General features: G+C 40.4%; 1 protein-coding gene across 2 annotated transcripts in view; it reads right to left on the bottom strand.

The window, feature by feature from the left end:
* Positions 1-796: 796 nt before the first annotated feature.
* The window catches only part of rcbtb1 (regulator of chromosome condensation (RCC1) and BTB (POZ) domain containing protein 1), a 38,720-nt gene continuing 22,041 nt past the window's right edge, over positions 797-17,475 (bottom strand). For both annotated transcript variants that reach the window (XM_063211585.1, XM_063211586.1), the window contains 5 exons: positions 10,505-10,695; positions 7,773-7,899; positions 7,365-7,516; positions 4,288-4,418; positions 797-3,460 (listed from right to left, as the gene is read on the bottom strand). In XM_063211585.1, the coding sequence (XP_063067655.1) occupies positions 3,320-3,460; positions 4,288-4,418; positions 7,365-7,516; positions 7,773-7,899; positions 10,505-10,695 (742 nt within the window). In that variant the 3' untranslated portion in view covers positions 797-3,319. The remainder of the gene's footprint in view (positions 3,461-4,287; positions 4,419-7,364; positions 7,517-7,772; positions 7,900-10,504; positions 10,696-17,475) is intronic.

Raw genomic sequence — 17,475 nt, forward strand, 5'->3', positions numbered from 1 at the left:
TTGCAATGCATTTCAATGGAATGCCCAATACAAAAAATGTCAATTTCCCAACATTCTATAAAATGGATATATCTCATTTTGGAAAAGAGCTCTTAATTTATAAGCACACGCTACCTAAAATATTTTTTTCAAGGTTTTAACAGTTAATATGCCGTCTCCTCAGTATTGTCCATCCAAAGAATTGATTGAATGTTTTGAAAATGATGTCATTTTGATTTTATTCAGTCTACCAAGTGTCCAAACTTCATCAGAGTTGGTACATCTGACACAAGTGCATGGTCCATAACAAGGTATTCAAAAGAGTAAGAATAAATAAAGAACATGTTTAAGTAGAAACTATTTATCATAGACTGATCTTAATGGAAATGAAGACATAAATGCTAGAAAATGTGCCAATATTTTCCTTGTTTGTTTGTTTTTAGTAGTAGAGAGAGGTCAGGAAATGGTCAGGGGAGAGATGGGTTTGGGTTGGGGCTGGAATCGAACCCGGGTGTCCAGTAAGCCAAACAGGATCCGTACAGCACTCCCTGAAGACAAGACTGACTCCTCCGCTCACACAAATGCAGAGTGTAGTTGCACATTTCACAATATACTCAAAATGAAACAGGTCAGACCCAACTTACACAGAAACAGAAATATCAAGATTGTTGCATGGCAAACCATGACACTATCTCAGGTCTGCAAAAGCATGACTGACGTGTTCACACCATGAGAAACTGCATCTGTCAGGACTTTAGAGTGACTCAGTCTACACTCGTGTGTGAAGAAAGCAGAACAGACACACGCTGCAAACGACTACACAAGTTTCATTTATTTATTTATTATTTACCTTTAATACAAGGTTGTTGACAACATAGGATTTTAACAAGAAAATAGATTATGCTCAAAATAATGCAAAATCTATACAGTATATACATTTTTTCTGTTCCAAAAAAAGAGAAAAAAAACTGTACACTATTGTAATTTTTTTACTTGAATATTCTTCTCAGCAGCAGTCATGTCTGTAACAGAATGGCGCGGCATGTTGGCGTTCACGTGTGAACACATGAAATAAAAAGCATTAGTGTCAATATCAATGCTCACTATGATTTAAATCGCGTAACCAAAAAGTAAGACTAATGTAACCATTTCAACAAGCGATTCTTGAATTCAGCAGAAGAAAAAGCAAGTGGTATGACCTAGAATACCCCTTGGGGGGAAATAAAAAAGTTAAAAATAAAATTCACACACACACACACACACACACACACACACCAGAGCTACATTTCAGGTATCTGGCTGTGCTGAAATTAATTTCTGGTCAGGTCTGGGGCTAAAAGTGCCAACAAGTAAACATGAACATGGTCCATCATCATGGTCTCTGCTGATCCAACCGAGACTCAAAACAGGGGTGTGTTTCTTGAAAGCATTGTAACTGGTTAACAACTTGCATAGTCGCCAATGGGAAATTGCATTACAAACAACAAAGTAGCTAACATAGTTCACAACTATGGTTTCCAGAAATGCACCCTAGCTGTCCAAAATCCGGGTTCAGAAGTAAAAACCCTGTCGCAGTTTCCTTCCAACACAGGTGACTTCACCTGTCTGGAGTACTCTTTACAGTCAGGTGATTCACAGCTGGTTAGATCAAATTTGTGGCAGGGAGTTTCTAAATCGAGGATTGACATCTCTGACATAAACACACAAGTCAAAGTCCTGAGTGTTTCTCTCTTGCCTTGTAAAAAGCAATGGCTACAAGTCCTTTGTTTTTGGTCACCTCCTCCATGAAAAGAATGTCTAACCGCACCTTCATAGACAGGTAAGCCACACTTCTTTTTTGATTTCTACACACTGCAGAAATGGAGAGAAATATCAGCTTGGCATAACGGTCCCAAAGAAAGACATTACATTACCGAAACAAAAACTTTAAGTGCTGTTGGGAAGGCTTGATGAGAGTGACACTGGCAATGAGGGAATGGAAACCACTCTAATCACCTCACAAGAACACTTCCATGGGAATATGTGGAGAGCAGCATTATCTATATACCAAGCAACGTCTGGCTGATAGCTCCATCTGCTCAAGCTCAGCCTTCATGATAATACGCACACACGCGCAGACGCACGCACACACGCACGCACGCACGCAAACAAAAAGTTCTCCGACCCAAACCACGAGCACCCTCTCAATCAGGGAAAAAAAGAAAACCTAATACCCTATAGTGGTCGTCATGGGGGGAAAGTACATTCACCAGCAACACAAAAAAAGAGCCAGATGGGGTACAATTCAAAAGATGATGTAAAAAGTAACATAAGACAGATTCTTAAACTAGATGCAGTCACTCATACACCGTCACGAATACATAGACTCGACTCGATACATGACCCCTCTGGCATTCAGTTGGTGAAGAGGATGTGGTCTCCCATGAATCCAGGAAGTGAAAACCCTGTCACAGCTGGACCAGCTACTAAGTGAAATCAATGTGATCAGCTGATTCTGAGCTGGCTGGATCACATTTATGTCAAGGTTTTCACTCTCTGTACCAAAGAGAAGTTGTCAATCCCAGGTTCAAACACAACGGGTTAACGAGGCCAGGTAGATCAATGATCTTTGAAGCGCTGAGATAGTCGACGCATCCCAACACATACACGACCACAAGGCCACACATCAGCCAAAATCTTGTAATGATGTGTAGGAAAATGCATCCCCTCAATCGATAAATTTGTGTGTTATACGCATTATGAATGGGAGGGGAACACGGTTCACTACATAGGGGCCTTAGTTGCACTGGAGAAGTGATTCGAAAACTGTGGGCCACGAAGGTATTCCAAGAGGGCACTGAAATAAATGTCTTAAAATGTTTAATATTTGTTGCTGCGTTTCTGTTGACTACTTATTTGAGTTGTACAGTATTGTTTATTGGGCAGAGGTGGTCCCGAAAACATTTGTGAAAATTTCATGTGTGAAAATGTTGGGAACCCCTGCCCAAGTGAGGGGCTCCTCAGTTCCATGTGTGGTGGGACTCTGAAATACTTGAAGGCCTACAGAGGCTGGCCAAGCTGATGAAACCTTCAACATGATGTTGATGATGAAGGAGGATGAAGAGTGACTGATTACAGGTGGCTGCGAGCGACGTACTGTAATTCATTGCCTCACATCACTACATGTGTGGGGATCCTTCTGATCTTGAAGGCGCCACAGGGGCTGGCTCAGCTGATCAACTCCTTCAGCATGTGTCGATGATAATAATGATGAAGGAGGATGATGATGGTGATGATGATGGGGGAGATGGATGATGACACATGGGAGGTTTCCCCCGTTATTCCATGCCGTGGGCTCTTGTTAGTTCTTGAATGCTCCACAGCGGCTGGCTCGGCTGATGAACTCCTTCAGCATGTGTCCGTCCAGCTGCCAGAAGGCCGGCGTCTGGGTCACCTCAGTCAGGTGGTTCACACAGAACTTGAAGCAGAACTCCTCCAGGTCCTACACATAGGAGCACACACAAACATTAGCATATACGCAAGCACACAGCCACCCACGTAAATCCACGCATACACAGTTGAATTCTTATATTTGAGCCCACAATTTAGCATGACATATACCGGATTCAAAAATTTCTCAGAGGTCACACAAAGGAAATCAGAAGAACAAAAAGCACCACCTATGCCATACAACAAGGCTTCCTATTGCAGCGGATATTGAGCAGAATTTTGTTGCTAGCTGAAATTTGCTGTTCTTGCTTTAAGAAGCCCCACCAGTCTCTTTGTGTATGTAAGCCCAACTACCAAATATTACGACAATAAGTCTGCAGGAGTAACCAGTACTACTGATGGTTGTCAGTAGGGGCTGATATTTGGCCATTTTGTCCTGAAAAGCCGTGTCCATTTATGTGGACAACCTACTACGTGCAATACACTTACATTGCCTTCATTCCACTTAGCTGATGCTTTTATCCAAAGTGACTTAGATATTTTTACAGGGCATTGGCCCCTGGAACAATGTGGGGTTGGGGTGCCAACTGATTCAAGGGCACTTCAGCCTTGGATGTAGGTGTAAGGAGAGGTAAAGTTGGGATTCGAACCTGCAACAGTCTGATCTTAAGACCATCTCCTTAACCATTAGGCCATGACTGACCAGTTAGCCATATCCAGAAACACAATGTCAGGGGTGTTAGGGATGTTACTAACACACACACCAATGACTACGTCATACCGGCTGTGTAGCCTATGTGCGTTCTGACCTCTGCATCATAGCATATTACTGCAGAGAGCAGGATGAAGGCTGTGCGTATGTGTGTGTTATAAACTGACCTCTGCGTCATAGCGTATAGCTGCGGAGAGCAAAATAAATGCGTTGTCCACGGTGATGCCCCTCTTGATGATGTGCTGGCACAAACGCTTCAGGCGGTTCTCACAGTAGGACGTGGCCAAGTCCAGCAGCCCTGAAGAGACGAACGCACAAACAAACACACGCCTTAGTCACAGGCACAGGGATCTCCACTCTCCCTTGCGACTCCTCATGGGCTTTGGCAAACTTTTAACCTGCTTCACACCATTATAAAGCTGATTAATTGGGAAATGGCATAGAAGTGATCAGCGCATACTGCCCTGTAAAGGCAAAGTGCAGCAACAGCATATTTTGTCAATATTGAGTTTATTATTAATCATGATAATAATAATAATAGGTTGGTTTAGACTGAAAATGGTCTTGTGATCCAAACGTGTCCAGTAGGGCTGTAACGATACACTCAACTCACGTTTCGGTTCGCATCACGATTTGTGACCTACGGTTCGATACACCCCACAATTGAAAAAAAATATTATATCACACGTCATGTGATTTTTTTCTTCACTGAAGGCTTAACAGAACTTTAAAAGGGTGTATCACGATACTGCCTCCTTGTATCACGATACAGTAGCGTGACTCAGCGTATCACGATTTCTCGATTCGATACAATATCGTTACAGCCCTAGTGTCCAGCATTAGTGATATTGCTATGCCCAATTTGCTGTAACTACAGTATCCAACCCAACTCCATTACTTTGAAAGCGTTTCTTTTTCTCAGTTTCAGAGTTGCCGTAGTGACTGCATTTTGCCCTTGTAGGGCAGCGTAGCGAAATGGAATTGAGCAGAGGCTGCTGCCACCTAGTGGTCTCTGATGACGTGCTGACACAGCCGCTTCAGACGATGCTCACAGTAGGACGTCGCCAAGTCCAACAGACCTGCACACACACACACACACACACACACACACACACACACACACACACACACACACATACACACACGCACATCAGAACACAGAGTTTGTGCAAAACTAGTTAGAGCATAACTAGCCAACTCCAGCAAACCTGCAAGCTGCAACAATTATTTCACCAAATAGTTCTACTGTGGTTGCACTGCAGTCATGCATTCAGTAATGCCACTAATTAATAGGCAAGAACACCCAGTGCCTCCTAGTGCCTCTGCTCAATTGCATTTGGCCATGATTAGAAAACACCCCCCACCCACCGTGGAAGTGACATAGATATGAGACTTCAGACTTTCTGACGTTTTTCATTTCAATGCCAACTGATAAGTTGGGAAGAAACCAATTAATGTGGAAAATGTCTCAGAATTGCAATACTAAATGGTACAGGATTAACAAAATGACCTGTACTCTAGTTGTCCTGAACAAACCTGACGGTTGTCCATGCCTTTTAAGGGAAGACTACAGGTATGGTCTCAAATTCACATCGAAATTCCAAAAGTTCACAGAGCTTTTAAAAAGGGCCCTGGATGTACCTGAGGCTCAAATGGCTAAGGATACTGTTACGCCGGGGAGCCGTGTTCAATTCTGTCTACTGTCATCTACTGGGGGAATACTGGGGGAAATACTGGTCTCCTAAAGGGGCGTACACCTGACGTCACATGGATCGCGAAAGAGTAGGGTCTTGAATCATACCTCATCCACAGTCTCTGGTCAGACACCCTTGCACCACATAAAAAGCACATGTCCGCACCTGAGGCCATTCTCTAGATGCCCCCTGCAGCCTTCAACCCATCTTGCACCATTTTTCCCCAGATATATTTCTGATGAAACACCCGACCAAACTTGTCAAATTTAAAGTCGTTGCGAAGCAGATCGAGTCATACAGTGACGCAACATCGCTGCAAGGATCATGATGTGGTTTTTTTAAGAGTCTCTCCAACGCCGCAACGCATTAAAATCAGCAAATGATATTCTGCCCTCTGGAGACAAACGCTAATGATTTTTTAAAATCGTACAACAAGGTCAACTAATGCAACAAAAGGCTTTCCCCTTTTACTAATGCAACAAAAGGCTTTCCCCTTTTACTAATGCAACAAAAGGCTTTTCTTTTTATGCACTTTGATTGTGATTCTCTCCACCCGTCCTTGACTGCATTTATGACTGCTTCAAGGTAGTGTTACACTAGCAGATGGATGAACTGAAGCACAGATCAATTGGGTTATATCAGATGAAAGTCAGTTTTAAAAACAATACTATGTAGTTATTTTCCTCTACCTGTTATTTTATTCTGTTCTATTATTTCCACAATGTAGTTACTTTATAGTATTTTATACTTAACAGTATAGTTCAGGGGCGTCCAACATAAGGCCCGGGAACCGGATGCGGCCCGCCAGATGGTTACAAAATTTGCTGCAGTTGTCTGAGACTTCAGACTTTTAATATTCAAGAGAACAAATGTCTTTTTTGGTTGCCACAGAGTCAATGCTCTCAGGAAACTTGTGATATTTTGAAATTATGTTACTGGTCCAGAACTGAATGTGGCCCCTGAACCAAATTGAGTTCGACACCTCTGGTGTAGTCATTTTTCCAACAGGGTATAACACACTTCTGGCATTACTTTGCCGCCCCCTATAGTCTATAACCGCAAAGTACATTCCAAAAACTTTCAATGAGGAAAACCTTTAACCTCACAATACAGTAACAAACCCGCGATGTCAAAGTACATTAAAAAACTGTAGTTCTGATGTAAGACTTTCAACCTGCAGTCTGACAAAACAGCAGCTAAAACACAATTTCACTCATAGAATATTCCAGAAATTACTGTGCTTCAGTCCCGGTGTCTGTGTGTGACCTACCTTCTGCAGCGTGCGCAGACAGAAAGAGGTGTACACACAAACCACAAACTGCACACTTTCAATCTAATTTCCGTCTTTCTGCATCGGTGGAAAATTGTCTATCTGGCAAGAATACAACACGTCACCCACACCCACACCCACACTCTTTTCTTGGTTATTTTTTGTTTTGACACAAGTTGCGTAACACTAAGAATATTTTTTCTATTTTAAAGGAATGATGCAAAAAAATAAATCAACACACGTGCACGCGCACGCACACACACGGGCAGTGTGAACTGACCGATGGCATCCTCTGGTGGCAGGTCGACGGTGTCGGTGTAGAGGTACTCGAGGAAGGAGCGGTAGACGGGGTAGGAGAACTGCTCGATCTCAATCACCTCCTTCATGTCCTCATTCCAGTACGACTGGAACATCGACCGGAAGTGCTCACACCTGAGAACAAAACAGGAGGACATCAAAAGGCTTGATTCAAATGAAAAGAAGTCAAGTAGTGAAATTAAGTGTTAAGCTAATGTATTTGTTATGTTTACTTGGCTTAACACACTTCGCTTAGTACAAATACAATACAAAACATTATCTTAACACACCACTCAATCATTGAGATAGACAGATTAAGATGATGAGAGCGCGAGGGGCATAGGCAGAGTATGAAACAGTGAGAGTGGCTATTTTATGTGTGAATTCCCACCTGATCTTCAGAATAGCCTTGTGGACGTGGATGTAGCGTCCGTCCACGCTGAACTTCAGGTCGGCTGTCTCCGGGCTGTCAAACTCCTGCTTCAAGGCCTCTGCCACCGTCAGGAAGTCATCTTGCTCTAGTGATGACAGGACACAGGAAGTGGTCATCAGTATACTGTATACTGTACATCTCTGCAATGGATACAATGACCATGGATATCTACACAAACTGTAAATGGACATCAGTATACCGGAATAACTATAAATACTGTATCTACAACTATTTACAGAACAATTACTATAAATATCGATACATGTCTATGAATATATAACACTGACTTTAGATATCTACACAAACAGGAATATACCCATCTATTCATACACTGTTGACAATAGATATCTACACTCACTGCCACAGTAGAGCGAGCTTCCTTGCATGTGGCCTGCTTGTGACAGGCCATGTGACTTTCTTCCCTTTGTTAGATAGGCTTATGAATTAGTAGTATGTAGTTTAAGGCATAGCAGAGTGTGTTTTTTTCTTCAGGTGTAGTTAACAGTTGTGTTTATAATCATTTACTGTTCATACACAATCATGAATTGTATTCAACCAACATTTCAGCTCATGTCTCTATCAGGGTAATTTCTTGACATTTTCAGAGTGAGGAGTCCGTACACTTAAAATCCTTAATCCAGACATGAAATACAGTTTTTCTCCATTGCTTACACACATTTTTCGGTTTCATTCATTTTATCAGTTCTCGAATTCTCAAAACTCTACACACAACTCTCCAAACCTCACACACAACAGGCAAAACTCCCCACTACCTCTGAAAAATGCACGTCTTGTCTCAAAACAATGTACTCTCTTCTAAAAAGGTCATTTTGTTCTCAAATGACACACACAAGCAGTCATTTTAATACACTCTTATGTGAACCATTGAACACTAATATGCACAAGGTAAAACTTTATACTCAACTTGAAACACAGTAGAAACTTATTTTCTTCAGTGTTCTACTTACTAAAGAGAGTATTTTTCTGTAGTAAAATACTGAAATATTGTTTTTAGACTCGGAGTACACAGATGTGTATATATTTTACATATTTTTGACATTTAAAAAATTGCACTAATTTATTGTAAAATATTGGGTAACGACATGAAAGTGATGTCTTGTATAACACATTTTTGAGTTCAAAAACTAAACAAATGTGTTTTCTCCTTGCATTCACTCATTTTTCATCAATATGACATGCAATGTGTGTCCTTATGGGGTGATGATTTCAGATTGTAAACCGGTATGAAGAGAGTTTGCCCATGTGATGAGGAAGTGAACTTAGTATGGCAGTTGATTTTAGTATTTTGAATGACAGTGTGTTCAATGCGACAACCAGGGTTTTTCTTCATGAAAATTGTGTGTAATCCAGAGAATTGTGTGCAGTGGTTTGAGAAGAGTGTGTTTTAAAACTGAAATGTGAGTGTAAAGAAGGAATTGTGTTTAGTGTTCAGTGACATTGGTTAGGGGAGTTGGGAAATGGGTGAGATGTTCCGAGAATTGTGTGTGAAGTACCAGAAATTGTGTGGAAGCAATCGAGAAAAACTGTAAAAAAGGATTTTAAATGTGTCAACTCCTCACTCTGAAAACTACAGTCAGCCTAGGTCCTGCACTTTTTCCTGGGATGTGCACAATCTTCACCATCAACTCATTTCTTGAAATGATCAATCTACTGTTATTTTCTACCAGCGACAAAGATAGGAAGGCAATCATAAAACTGCTTGGACACGTATGAACGTCATATACTGTGTAGTCTCTCTAAGTAGACTGACGTAGTTTAACAGGAAGAACACTTTCAAAATCAAGGCCCTCCAAGAGACCTTAATGGGTCAGGATGACATTTCTCTACAGAATACGCAAGACTGATATAATGGCTGGCAAGGCTATGCACGTCAATGCTGCTGCTGCTGAGAAAGAAGCTTTTTTGGAAATGAAGAGGAGGAAATGGCAATGAAGAGCGGTAGCATGCATCTGAGGCAAGGCCAATAGCACTCTCTCTGAACAGACTTTTGAAGTACTTGGAAAGTGATGCAAAGTGTACCGTTCCTTGACATGTCAAGGATTTTTTTGGGCGGGCATTTTTTCCCCAGTTTTATCCGGCCATAGAGAAACTTATACTGGTTCCCAGTGAGGGTTAGGATTGAGTTTAAAAACTTGTCTGATTGTCTTTATGTCACTCAACGGCCTGTGCCCATATTGCAGATATCACACTACAGCAATATCCTCCTAAAAGATGTCATAAGCCTGATTCGCGCAGAACTATACAAATCTTATTGCTACTGCCATTAACGGTCTGGCAGCAAAACAGCTTTTCAGTATACATAGGCTCATATTCCAATCCTGCATTAACACACACACACAATCTCTGCCTTACCCATAGCTAAGACTCCACATGATGGATGAGGTGGCGAGGCGTGCGAAGACCAAGACACACACGCACGCACACGCACGCACACACGCACACACACAGACACACAGACACACCCTTCCTCTTACCTTGAACAGTCCCCACATGATGGAGGGGGTGGTGAAGCACATGCACACACAAAGCCACACCCACATGTAAAGACCGGCTCTTCCCCATGGCAAGGAGCCTCCACATGATGGCGGGTGTTGCGAAGAAGGTGAAGACACACACACATGCACACACACACAATTCACATACACACGTGTGCGCTAGCTCTGCCTTACCCATGGCGAGCAGCCTCCACATGACGGAGGGTGTTGCGAAGCAGGCGAAGACGTCGTCTGTGCAGGAGAAGTGCGTGAGGTGGGGCAGCATGAGGGCCTGGCCGCGACACTGGCCCCACATGAACACCTCCCCGTTCTGGGTCTTGGCTGCAGACGTGTGTGTGGAGTGGCACGCCGCGATCTCCACGATTCTACAGCACAGAGAAGAAACGGGAGAGTTACCGTTGTCGGTCATTAACTGTGTGTGTGAGTTTGAATGTGTGCCCACCACAAACCTGGGGCACAAAGTCGGGGGGAAGGGACAGGAGAAGGTTATAGTTGTCACTAGCAAGGGCAGAGGGATCTTCATGACAAGGATGACGCTAGGTTGTGTGTGTGTGTGTGTGTGTGTGTGTGTGTGTGTGTGTGTGTGTGTGTGTGTGTGTGTAGAATACATGTGATCATGCCTGTGTGTGTGTGTGTGTGTGTGTGTGTGTGTGTGTGTGTGTGTGTGTGTGTGTGTGTGTGTGTGTGTGTGTGTGTGTGTGTGTGTGTGTGTGTCCTCTAGCATGGAAGTTGTTGACATAGCAAGGAGGAAAAATAAACTGTGTTCCACACTCTAGCAGAGAAAAGAAGGGCGAGGGTCATCTGTTTAGTCATCGCTGTGTGCGTGTACACGCACACGTGTGCGTGTGTGTACATGGAAGAAAGAGAAAAGAAAGAGAATACACCAAAACAAGTGGAACAGAATTCTTAAAATGGCATCAGCAATGGAAAATCTGAACATTGTAATATCAAAAAAAATATTGTAGTTTAGTTTCCAAACTAAAATGACTTTTAACGGTTATTTTGGCATGGTGCATCAGTGCACACACACAGGGGTGTGAAAAGCGTTGGCAGAGTTGTGTAACAGCGGGCGATTCCTTCACCCATCTTCCCTAAACAGGAAACTGCTGCACATGAAATGCATCACTAACAGGAAGTGGGTGCTGGCATACGACAATAGAGAGGTCATGGGGTCACGTAAAAATAGCAGCCCCCCACAGCACACTCACACACACTCACAGAGAGACAGAGAGAGAGAGAGAGAGAGAGAGAGAGAGAGAGACAGAGAGAGAGAGAGAGAGAGAGAGAGAGACAGAGAGAGAGAGAGAGAGACAGAGAGAGAGAGAGAGAGAGAGAGAGAGAGAGAGAGAGAGAGAAAGAGAAAGTCAGAGAAAGTCAGAGACAGAGACAGAGACAGAGACAGAGAGAGACGCGCGCATGCACACACACAGGTTCTTGCGAGAGTCTTTGGGTGCTTCGTTATGAAATGTCAGCCCGAGAGATTGACAGACTCCCAATTCTATCTTTCATCTTTACCTTTCTCTCCCTCTCCTTCTCCTCCTCTCTTCTGTCTGTCCTAAAACCTCATGTCTCCATTCCTGCATCCTCCAGCTGTGCTCCACTCTCAGCTTCTTCCTACCTACTGTTGCCTCATGTTGTTTTTTTATTTTCCCTGAATGCACCCAAGAGAGACTTCAGCAGACACCAGAGAGAGTCTGAGTGGACAAGGAAAAGGAGTCAAATATTCTTGTATATGGAAGTGTACTTGGGCAATGAGGTTGTATCGGAATACAATGTTGTCAGAGCATGTTTTCGGAGCTGATGTGTTTTTGAGCTTGCTGTATGTAGACCCTCCCATGAGAATGAGTAAATTTACAGTTCTTATCTAGGAAGAGTTTAAAGATTGCCAAGGGCAGTCATGGGTGAGCGGTTATGGCGTCAGACTTGCATCCCAGAGGTTGCCGGTTCGACTCCCGACCCGCTAGGGTGGTGGGGGGAGTAATCAACCAGTGCTCTCCCCCATCCTTCTCCATGACTGAGGTACCCTGAGCATGGTACCGTCCCACCGCACTGCTCCCCATGGGGCACCACTGAGGGCTGCCCCCTTGCACGGGTGAGGCATAAATGCAATTTCGTTGTGTGCAGTGTGCAGTGTTCACTTGTGTGCTGTGGAGTGCTGTGTCACAATGACAATGGGAGTTGGAGTTTCCCAATGGGCTTTCACTTTCACTTTCTTTTTTTTTTTGTTACTTTGTTAATTGGTAGAATTGTTCACAAGGCTTACAGTTAATTTCAATGACAAATTCATCATCATCATCACCATTTTTTCTCTCTTCTTCTAGTTCACGATATATGCCCATACAAGACTTCAATTCTTTTCAATGACTTTTCAGCATACTACCAAATAAACTTTTATTTATTTATTTTTTTCCCCAAATACGTAAATGACAATAGACAGTTGACACAGACAAACATATAGACAAAAACAAACAAACCAACAAGGACAAAGAATAAATAAATAAAAATAAAAAAGCACTTCAACTCAAACCTTACGAGACAATGATAGAGAGAGAGAGAGAGAGAGAGAGAGAGAGAGAGAGAGAGAGAGAGAGAGAGAGAGAGAGAGAGAGAGAGAGAGAGAGAGAGAGAGAGAGAGAGAGAGAGAGAGAGAAAGAGACATTCTATAGCTCACCTGTAGGTGTATGTGTGTGTAAAGTAGGTGTTGTATTGGCTGTATGTATGTGCTGATGTAGAGGGTGGGTGTGTGGGGGCATGCACAAGCTGTGAAAGATTTGGAAGCTTATGTTGTTCTATTTTCAAAGTAAAGGCACATATTATTGCAAAGATTTTCTGGATACATTTCTTCCCATTTGTGTGAGCACTTTCTAGAAAATAATATATATTTTTCCATTTCCAAAACATTTTTTATTGTATTATACCATAGCTGGACATCTGGTTGTTTGCTTTGTTTCCATAGTTTTGTAATTTGCTTTAGTGCTGTAAGTCTTAGAATATGAAAAAAATTACGGTGCGTTCTTTTTATCCTGTTCGGTAGGTCGATGCCTAATACATTTACTGGTGTTAGAGGTTGTTTCAAATCAAAAATGTATGTGACAGCTCGCCTTACCTCCTCCCAAAATGGTTTTATTATAGAACATGTATAGAATATATGTGTATGCGACCCTTCTTCTCCACATCCTCGCCAACATTTTATGTCAGCTCCTGAGATATGGGCACATTGTTTAGGTACCATAAAAAATCTTTGATTGACCTTCCAGCCAAACTCTTTCCAGCATTTGGACTGGGTTGTTTTGAAAGTCTCTTTCCATAATTCACTCCAGGAACTATCTGTAATAGTAACTAGTAATTCATTCTCCCATTTTTCTTTTGCCTTACACTTTGTTTTTGTCATCCTTTGTATTAGTTTATAGGCCTTCGCTAGAGCACCTCCCCTTCTACTTTTGTTTCTATTTTCTAACAAAAAAATTAAAACTTCATTAGTTGCCTTTTCCGCCTTTTGTTGTATATAGCTCCTGACCTGTAAATACTTAAAAAAATGTTTTTGTGGTAGACTGTATCTCTCTGCAAGGGTTTGAAACGAAACTACTATATATTTCTTCAAAAAGTTGTGCAAATATGGTCAGTCCTGTACTTGCCCAAGCGTCCAAAATGTTGTCATCTTTTTGTGCTCTAAAATCTGGGTCGTGTCTCATTTTTCTTAGCCGTACGCTTTCACTATTGATTTTTAAATAAGAACATAACTGTTTCCAGGTCTTTAATGTGTTTCCAATGCAAAATGTTTGTAGATATTGCTTTTGTGACACTTTTTTAAGGAAAGGTAAAGAGCCAAGTATTCCATTTGACAATTCTCTTTCAGTATTGATCCATTTTATTTGTGATTCCTCTCCCATCCAATTCATTATTGTTAAAATTTGTGATGCGAAGTAGTATTTTTGTATTTGTGGAGCCCCTAAACCTCCCTCTTCCTTTGGTTGAGTTAATGTCTCATATTTGATTCTGTGTTTTTTGCCATTCCAAATAAAATCTGCAAATGTTTTATTCCAAGTTCTAAAAAAAGTTGGAGGAAGTGAAATTGGAAGTGCTTGAAATAAAAAGAGAACCTGTGGGAGTACCATCATTTTAATTGTCTCTACCCTACTATAGATTCCATCAGGGATTAATTTCCACCTATTGATATCCTGATTTATCTTTAATTCTAAAGTAATATAATTGTTGTTATATAAATCACTCAAGTCCGAGCTAATATAGATACCTAAGTACTTTATTATTTGTGAGTCCCATCTAATATTATAATGTTGCTTTAGTTCTTGGTCCATTTCCCTGCCAATTGTTAAGGCTTCACATTTACTTTTATTAATTTTATATCCTGAAATTGTACTATAATTTTCAATTTCTCCCATCAGTTGGTGCAGTGATTCTTTTGGGGCTGTCAAGTAAAGTATTATATCATCAGCAAATAGTGCTAGCTTATGTGTTTCCTGTCCTATTGTAATCCCTTTAATATTTCTATTTTGTCTAATAGCTATTGCAAGAATTTCAATATAAAAGGTAAAAAGAAGTGGAGAGAGGGGGTCCCCTTGTCTTGTTCCCCTTTGAATTAAAAACCGTCTTGATAGTGTACCGTTTGTCTTTACAACTGATACCGGGTTTGCATATATTGCTTTAATCCATGTACAGAAATTTTCATCAAAACCAAAACTTAACATTACTTCAAACATGAAAGGCCATGAAACTAAATCAAACGCTTTTTCTGCATCCAAAGTCAATAAAATCAGATTTTTGTCTTTTTTTTTGGAGTAATCAATTATGTTCAATGTTCGTCGTATATTGTCTGCCAGGATACGTCCTGAGATGAAGCCACATTGATCGGTATTTATCAAATTAGGAATAATGTATTTTAGTCTTTTGGCAAGGATTGATGTTATTATTTTATGATCTGTATTTAATAGAGATATTGGTCTGTAGGATGAACAATTTTTCGGGTCTTTCCCTTCTTTATGTATCAAAGTGATAATAGATGAAGTCCATGTTGGAGCCCATTGCCCGTTGCCCAATGCGTGATTGTAGGCTCTTACCAATAAGCTACCAAGCTGATCTTTTAAATGCTTTACAAAATTCATTTGGAAAACCATCATCTCTGGTGTTTTTCCTTGCTGTAGACCTTGTATTTCCTCATTTACTTCTTCAAGTGTAATAGGCTTTGTTAATCCAATATTATCGTCTTGTGTTGCTTTTGGTATTTCAAGTTTTTTAAGATAATTCTGAATTAGTTCTTTATCATCTTTCAATTCTGTTTGATAGAGATCTTCATAATATTTAGCAAATTCTTCTGCAATTTCATCTTTATCCATTATAACTTTATTCTGACGGGTGTTTAGTTGTGTTATATGTGTCTTCTCTTGCTGTTTCTTTAATTTATACGCCAGTATCTTTAACGCCTTTGGGTCCACCATCATACGTTCCTGTTGTGTAAATTTCATTAGTTTTTCAATTTCCATCATGCGGAATTTATCTATTTTTTTCCGTTTTTCTTCTAACTCAATCTTAACCTTTTTATCGTTTGTTGCACTATGCTGTTGTTCTAAACATTTTATTTCATAAAGTAGTTGTTTTTCTAATGCTTCTTTTGATCTTTTCCTTGCCGAGGAGTAGGATATTATTATACCTCTTAATACAGCCTTTACTGCTTCCCATAGTGTGATGGGATCTATATCTGGTGTGTCATTTATTTCTATATATAGTTGTAGTTCCTTTTTTATTATTTCTACGAAGGTTATTTCCTCTAAAAGAGAATTGTTAAATGTCCACAGGGATTTACCTTTTTTACAATTAAGTTTTAGAGACAGAGAGATGGCAGCATGATCTGAAATATTTATAGAGCTAATTTGACATGAATTAACTAGTGTGAAATTGTGTTTATACATGAAAAAATAATCTAACCTATTATATACAGAATGTCTTCCTGAGTAGCAAGTGTATTCTTTTTTACTTGGGTGGAGTGCTCTCCATACGTCTACCAGTCCAAATTCTTGGCATGCCTTCCTTAATAAGTCAGCATTCTTTTCGGATTTATGCAGTCTCGTGCTTGTTGAATCTATTTTTGCATTCATGACAAGATTTAGATCCCCATCTAATACAGCTATTCCTTTTGCTTTTGTCACTAATAAATCTAATAACTTAGTCATAAATTCTATACCAGTATCTGGTGGATAGTATATGTTTAAAAAAGAAAGTTGTATCCCTTCTATTTTACCTACTACAAGAACATATCGTCCATCTTTGTCTGTAAAAACTTCTTCCATTTCAAAAGCAATGTGATTCTTAATTATTATTATTACTCCCCTTTGCTTTGTGTTATATGAACTATAATATATTTTACTATTTGTTATTTTCTTTAATTTCTCATGTTCCTCTTTCTCCAAATGTGTTTCTTGTAAATAAATTATATCCACCTTCTCTTTTTTCATTTCTAATAAGATCTTCTTCCTCTTTATAACATTGTGCATTCCATTCACATTCAGTGACACTATTTTAAGATTATACATGAGGTAATAATGTACTCTTTGCAAATACTAGTGTGCCATATGCATGTGTGTAATTGTGTGTGATTTGAGCTTGCAGTGGTGTAGATACAGGTAAGCCATAAATAACAAAGGAACACGAAATACTTAAACACATCCAATAGACAAAGAAAAAACAAAAAGACAAGGACTCACATACAGAAATCAGGTTCCATCTGTACTCCATCCGTATGGGATGGTAGCTCTTTGGTGATAGATGTTGTAGGCATCCTTAAGATCAGGGTGTTAGCCAACACATGGTCAGCAAATTTCCTATTGTGCCAGCTTGTTTTACCCCCCCCACCCCCCACCCCAACCCCTATGATTCAAAGTGATTGCCCTAATTTATACCAATCGTTATCTTCAATAAAAAAATAAAAAAAATAATAATAATAATAATAATAATAATAAGTTTCCAATAAAGAATGTTATTAGTATAACTCTGGATAGTGCACCCAGACTAATTAAAGCGTTTTCAGTAAGATAACCCTAGTGTTTATTTTTAACATAGTACCATAATTCAAACATATTCTGCTGAGAAAATCAGGCAAAAGGCAATAGTAACACAAAATTTAAATAATAATT

This window comes from Engraulis encrasicolus, chromosome 12 (genome assembly GCF_034702125.1).
Source record: "Engraulis encrasicolus isolate BLACKSEA-1 chromosome 12, IST_EnEncr_1.0, whole genome shotgun sequence".
Taxonomy (NCBI): Eukaryota; Metazoa; Chordata; class Actinopteri; order Clupeiformes; family Engraulidae; genus Engraulis; species Engraulis encrasicolus.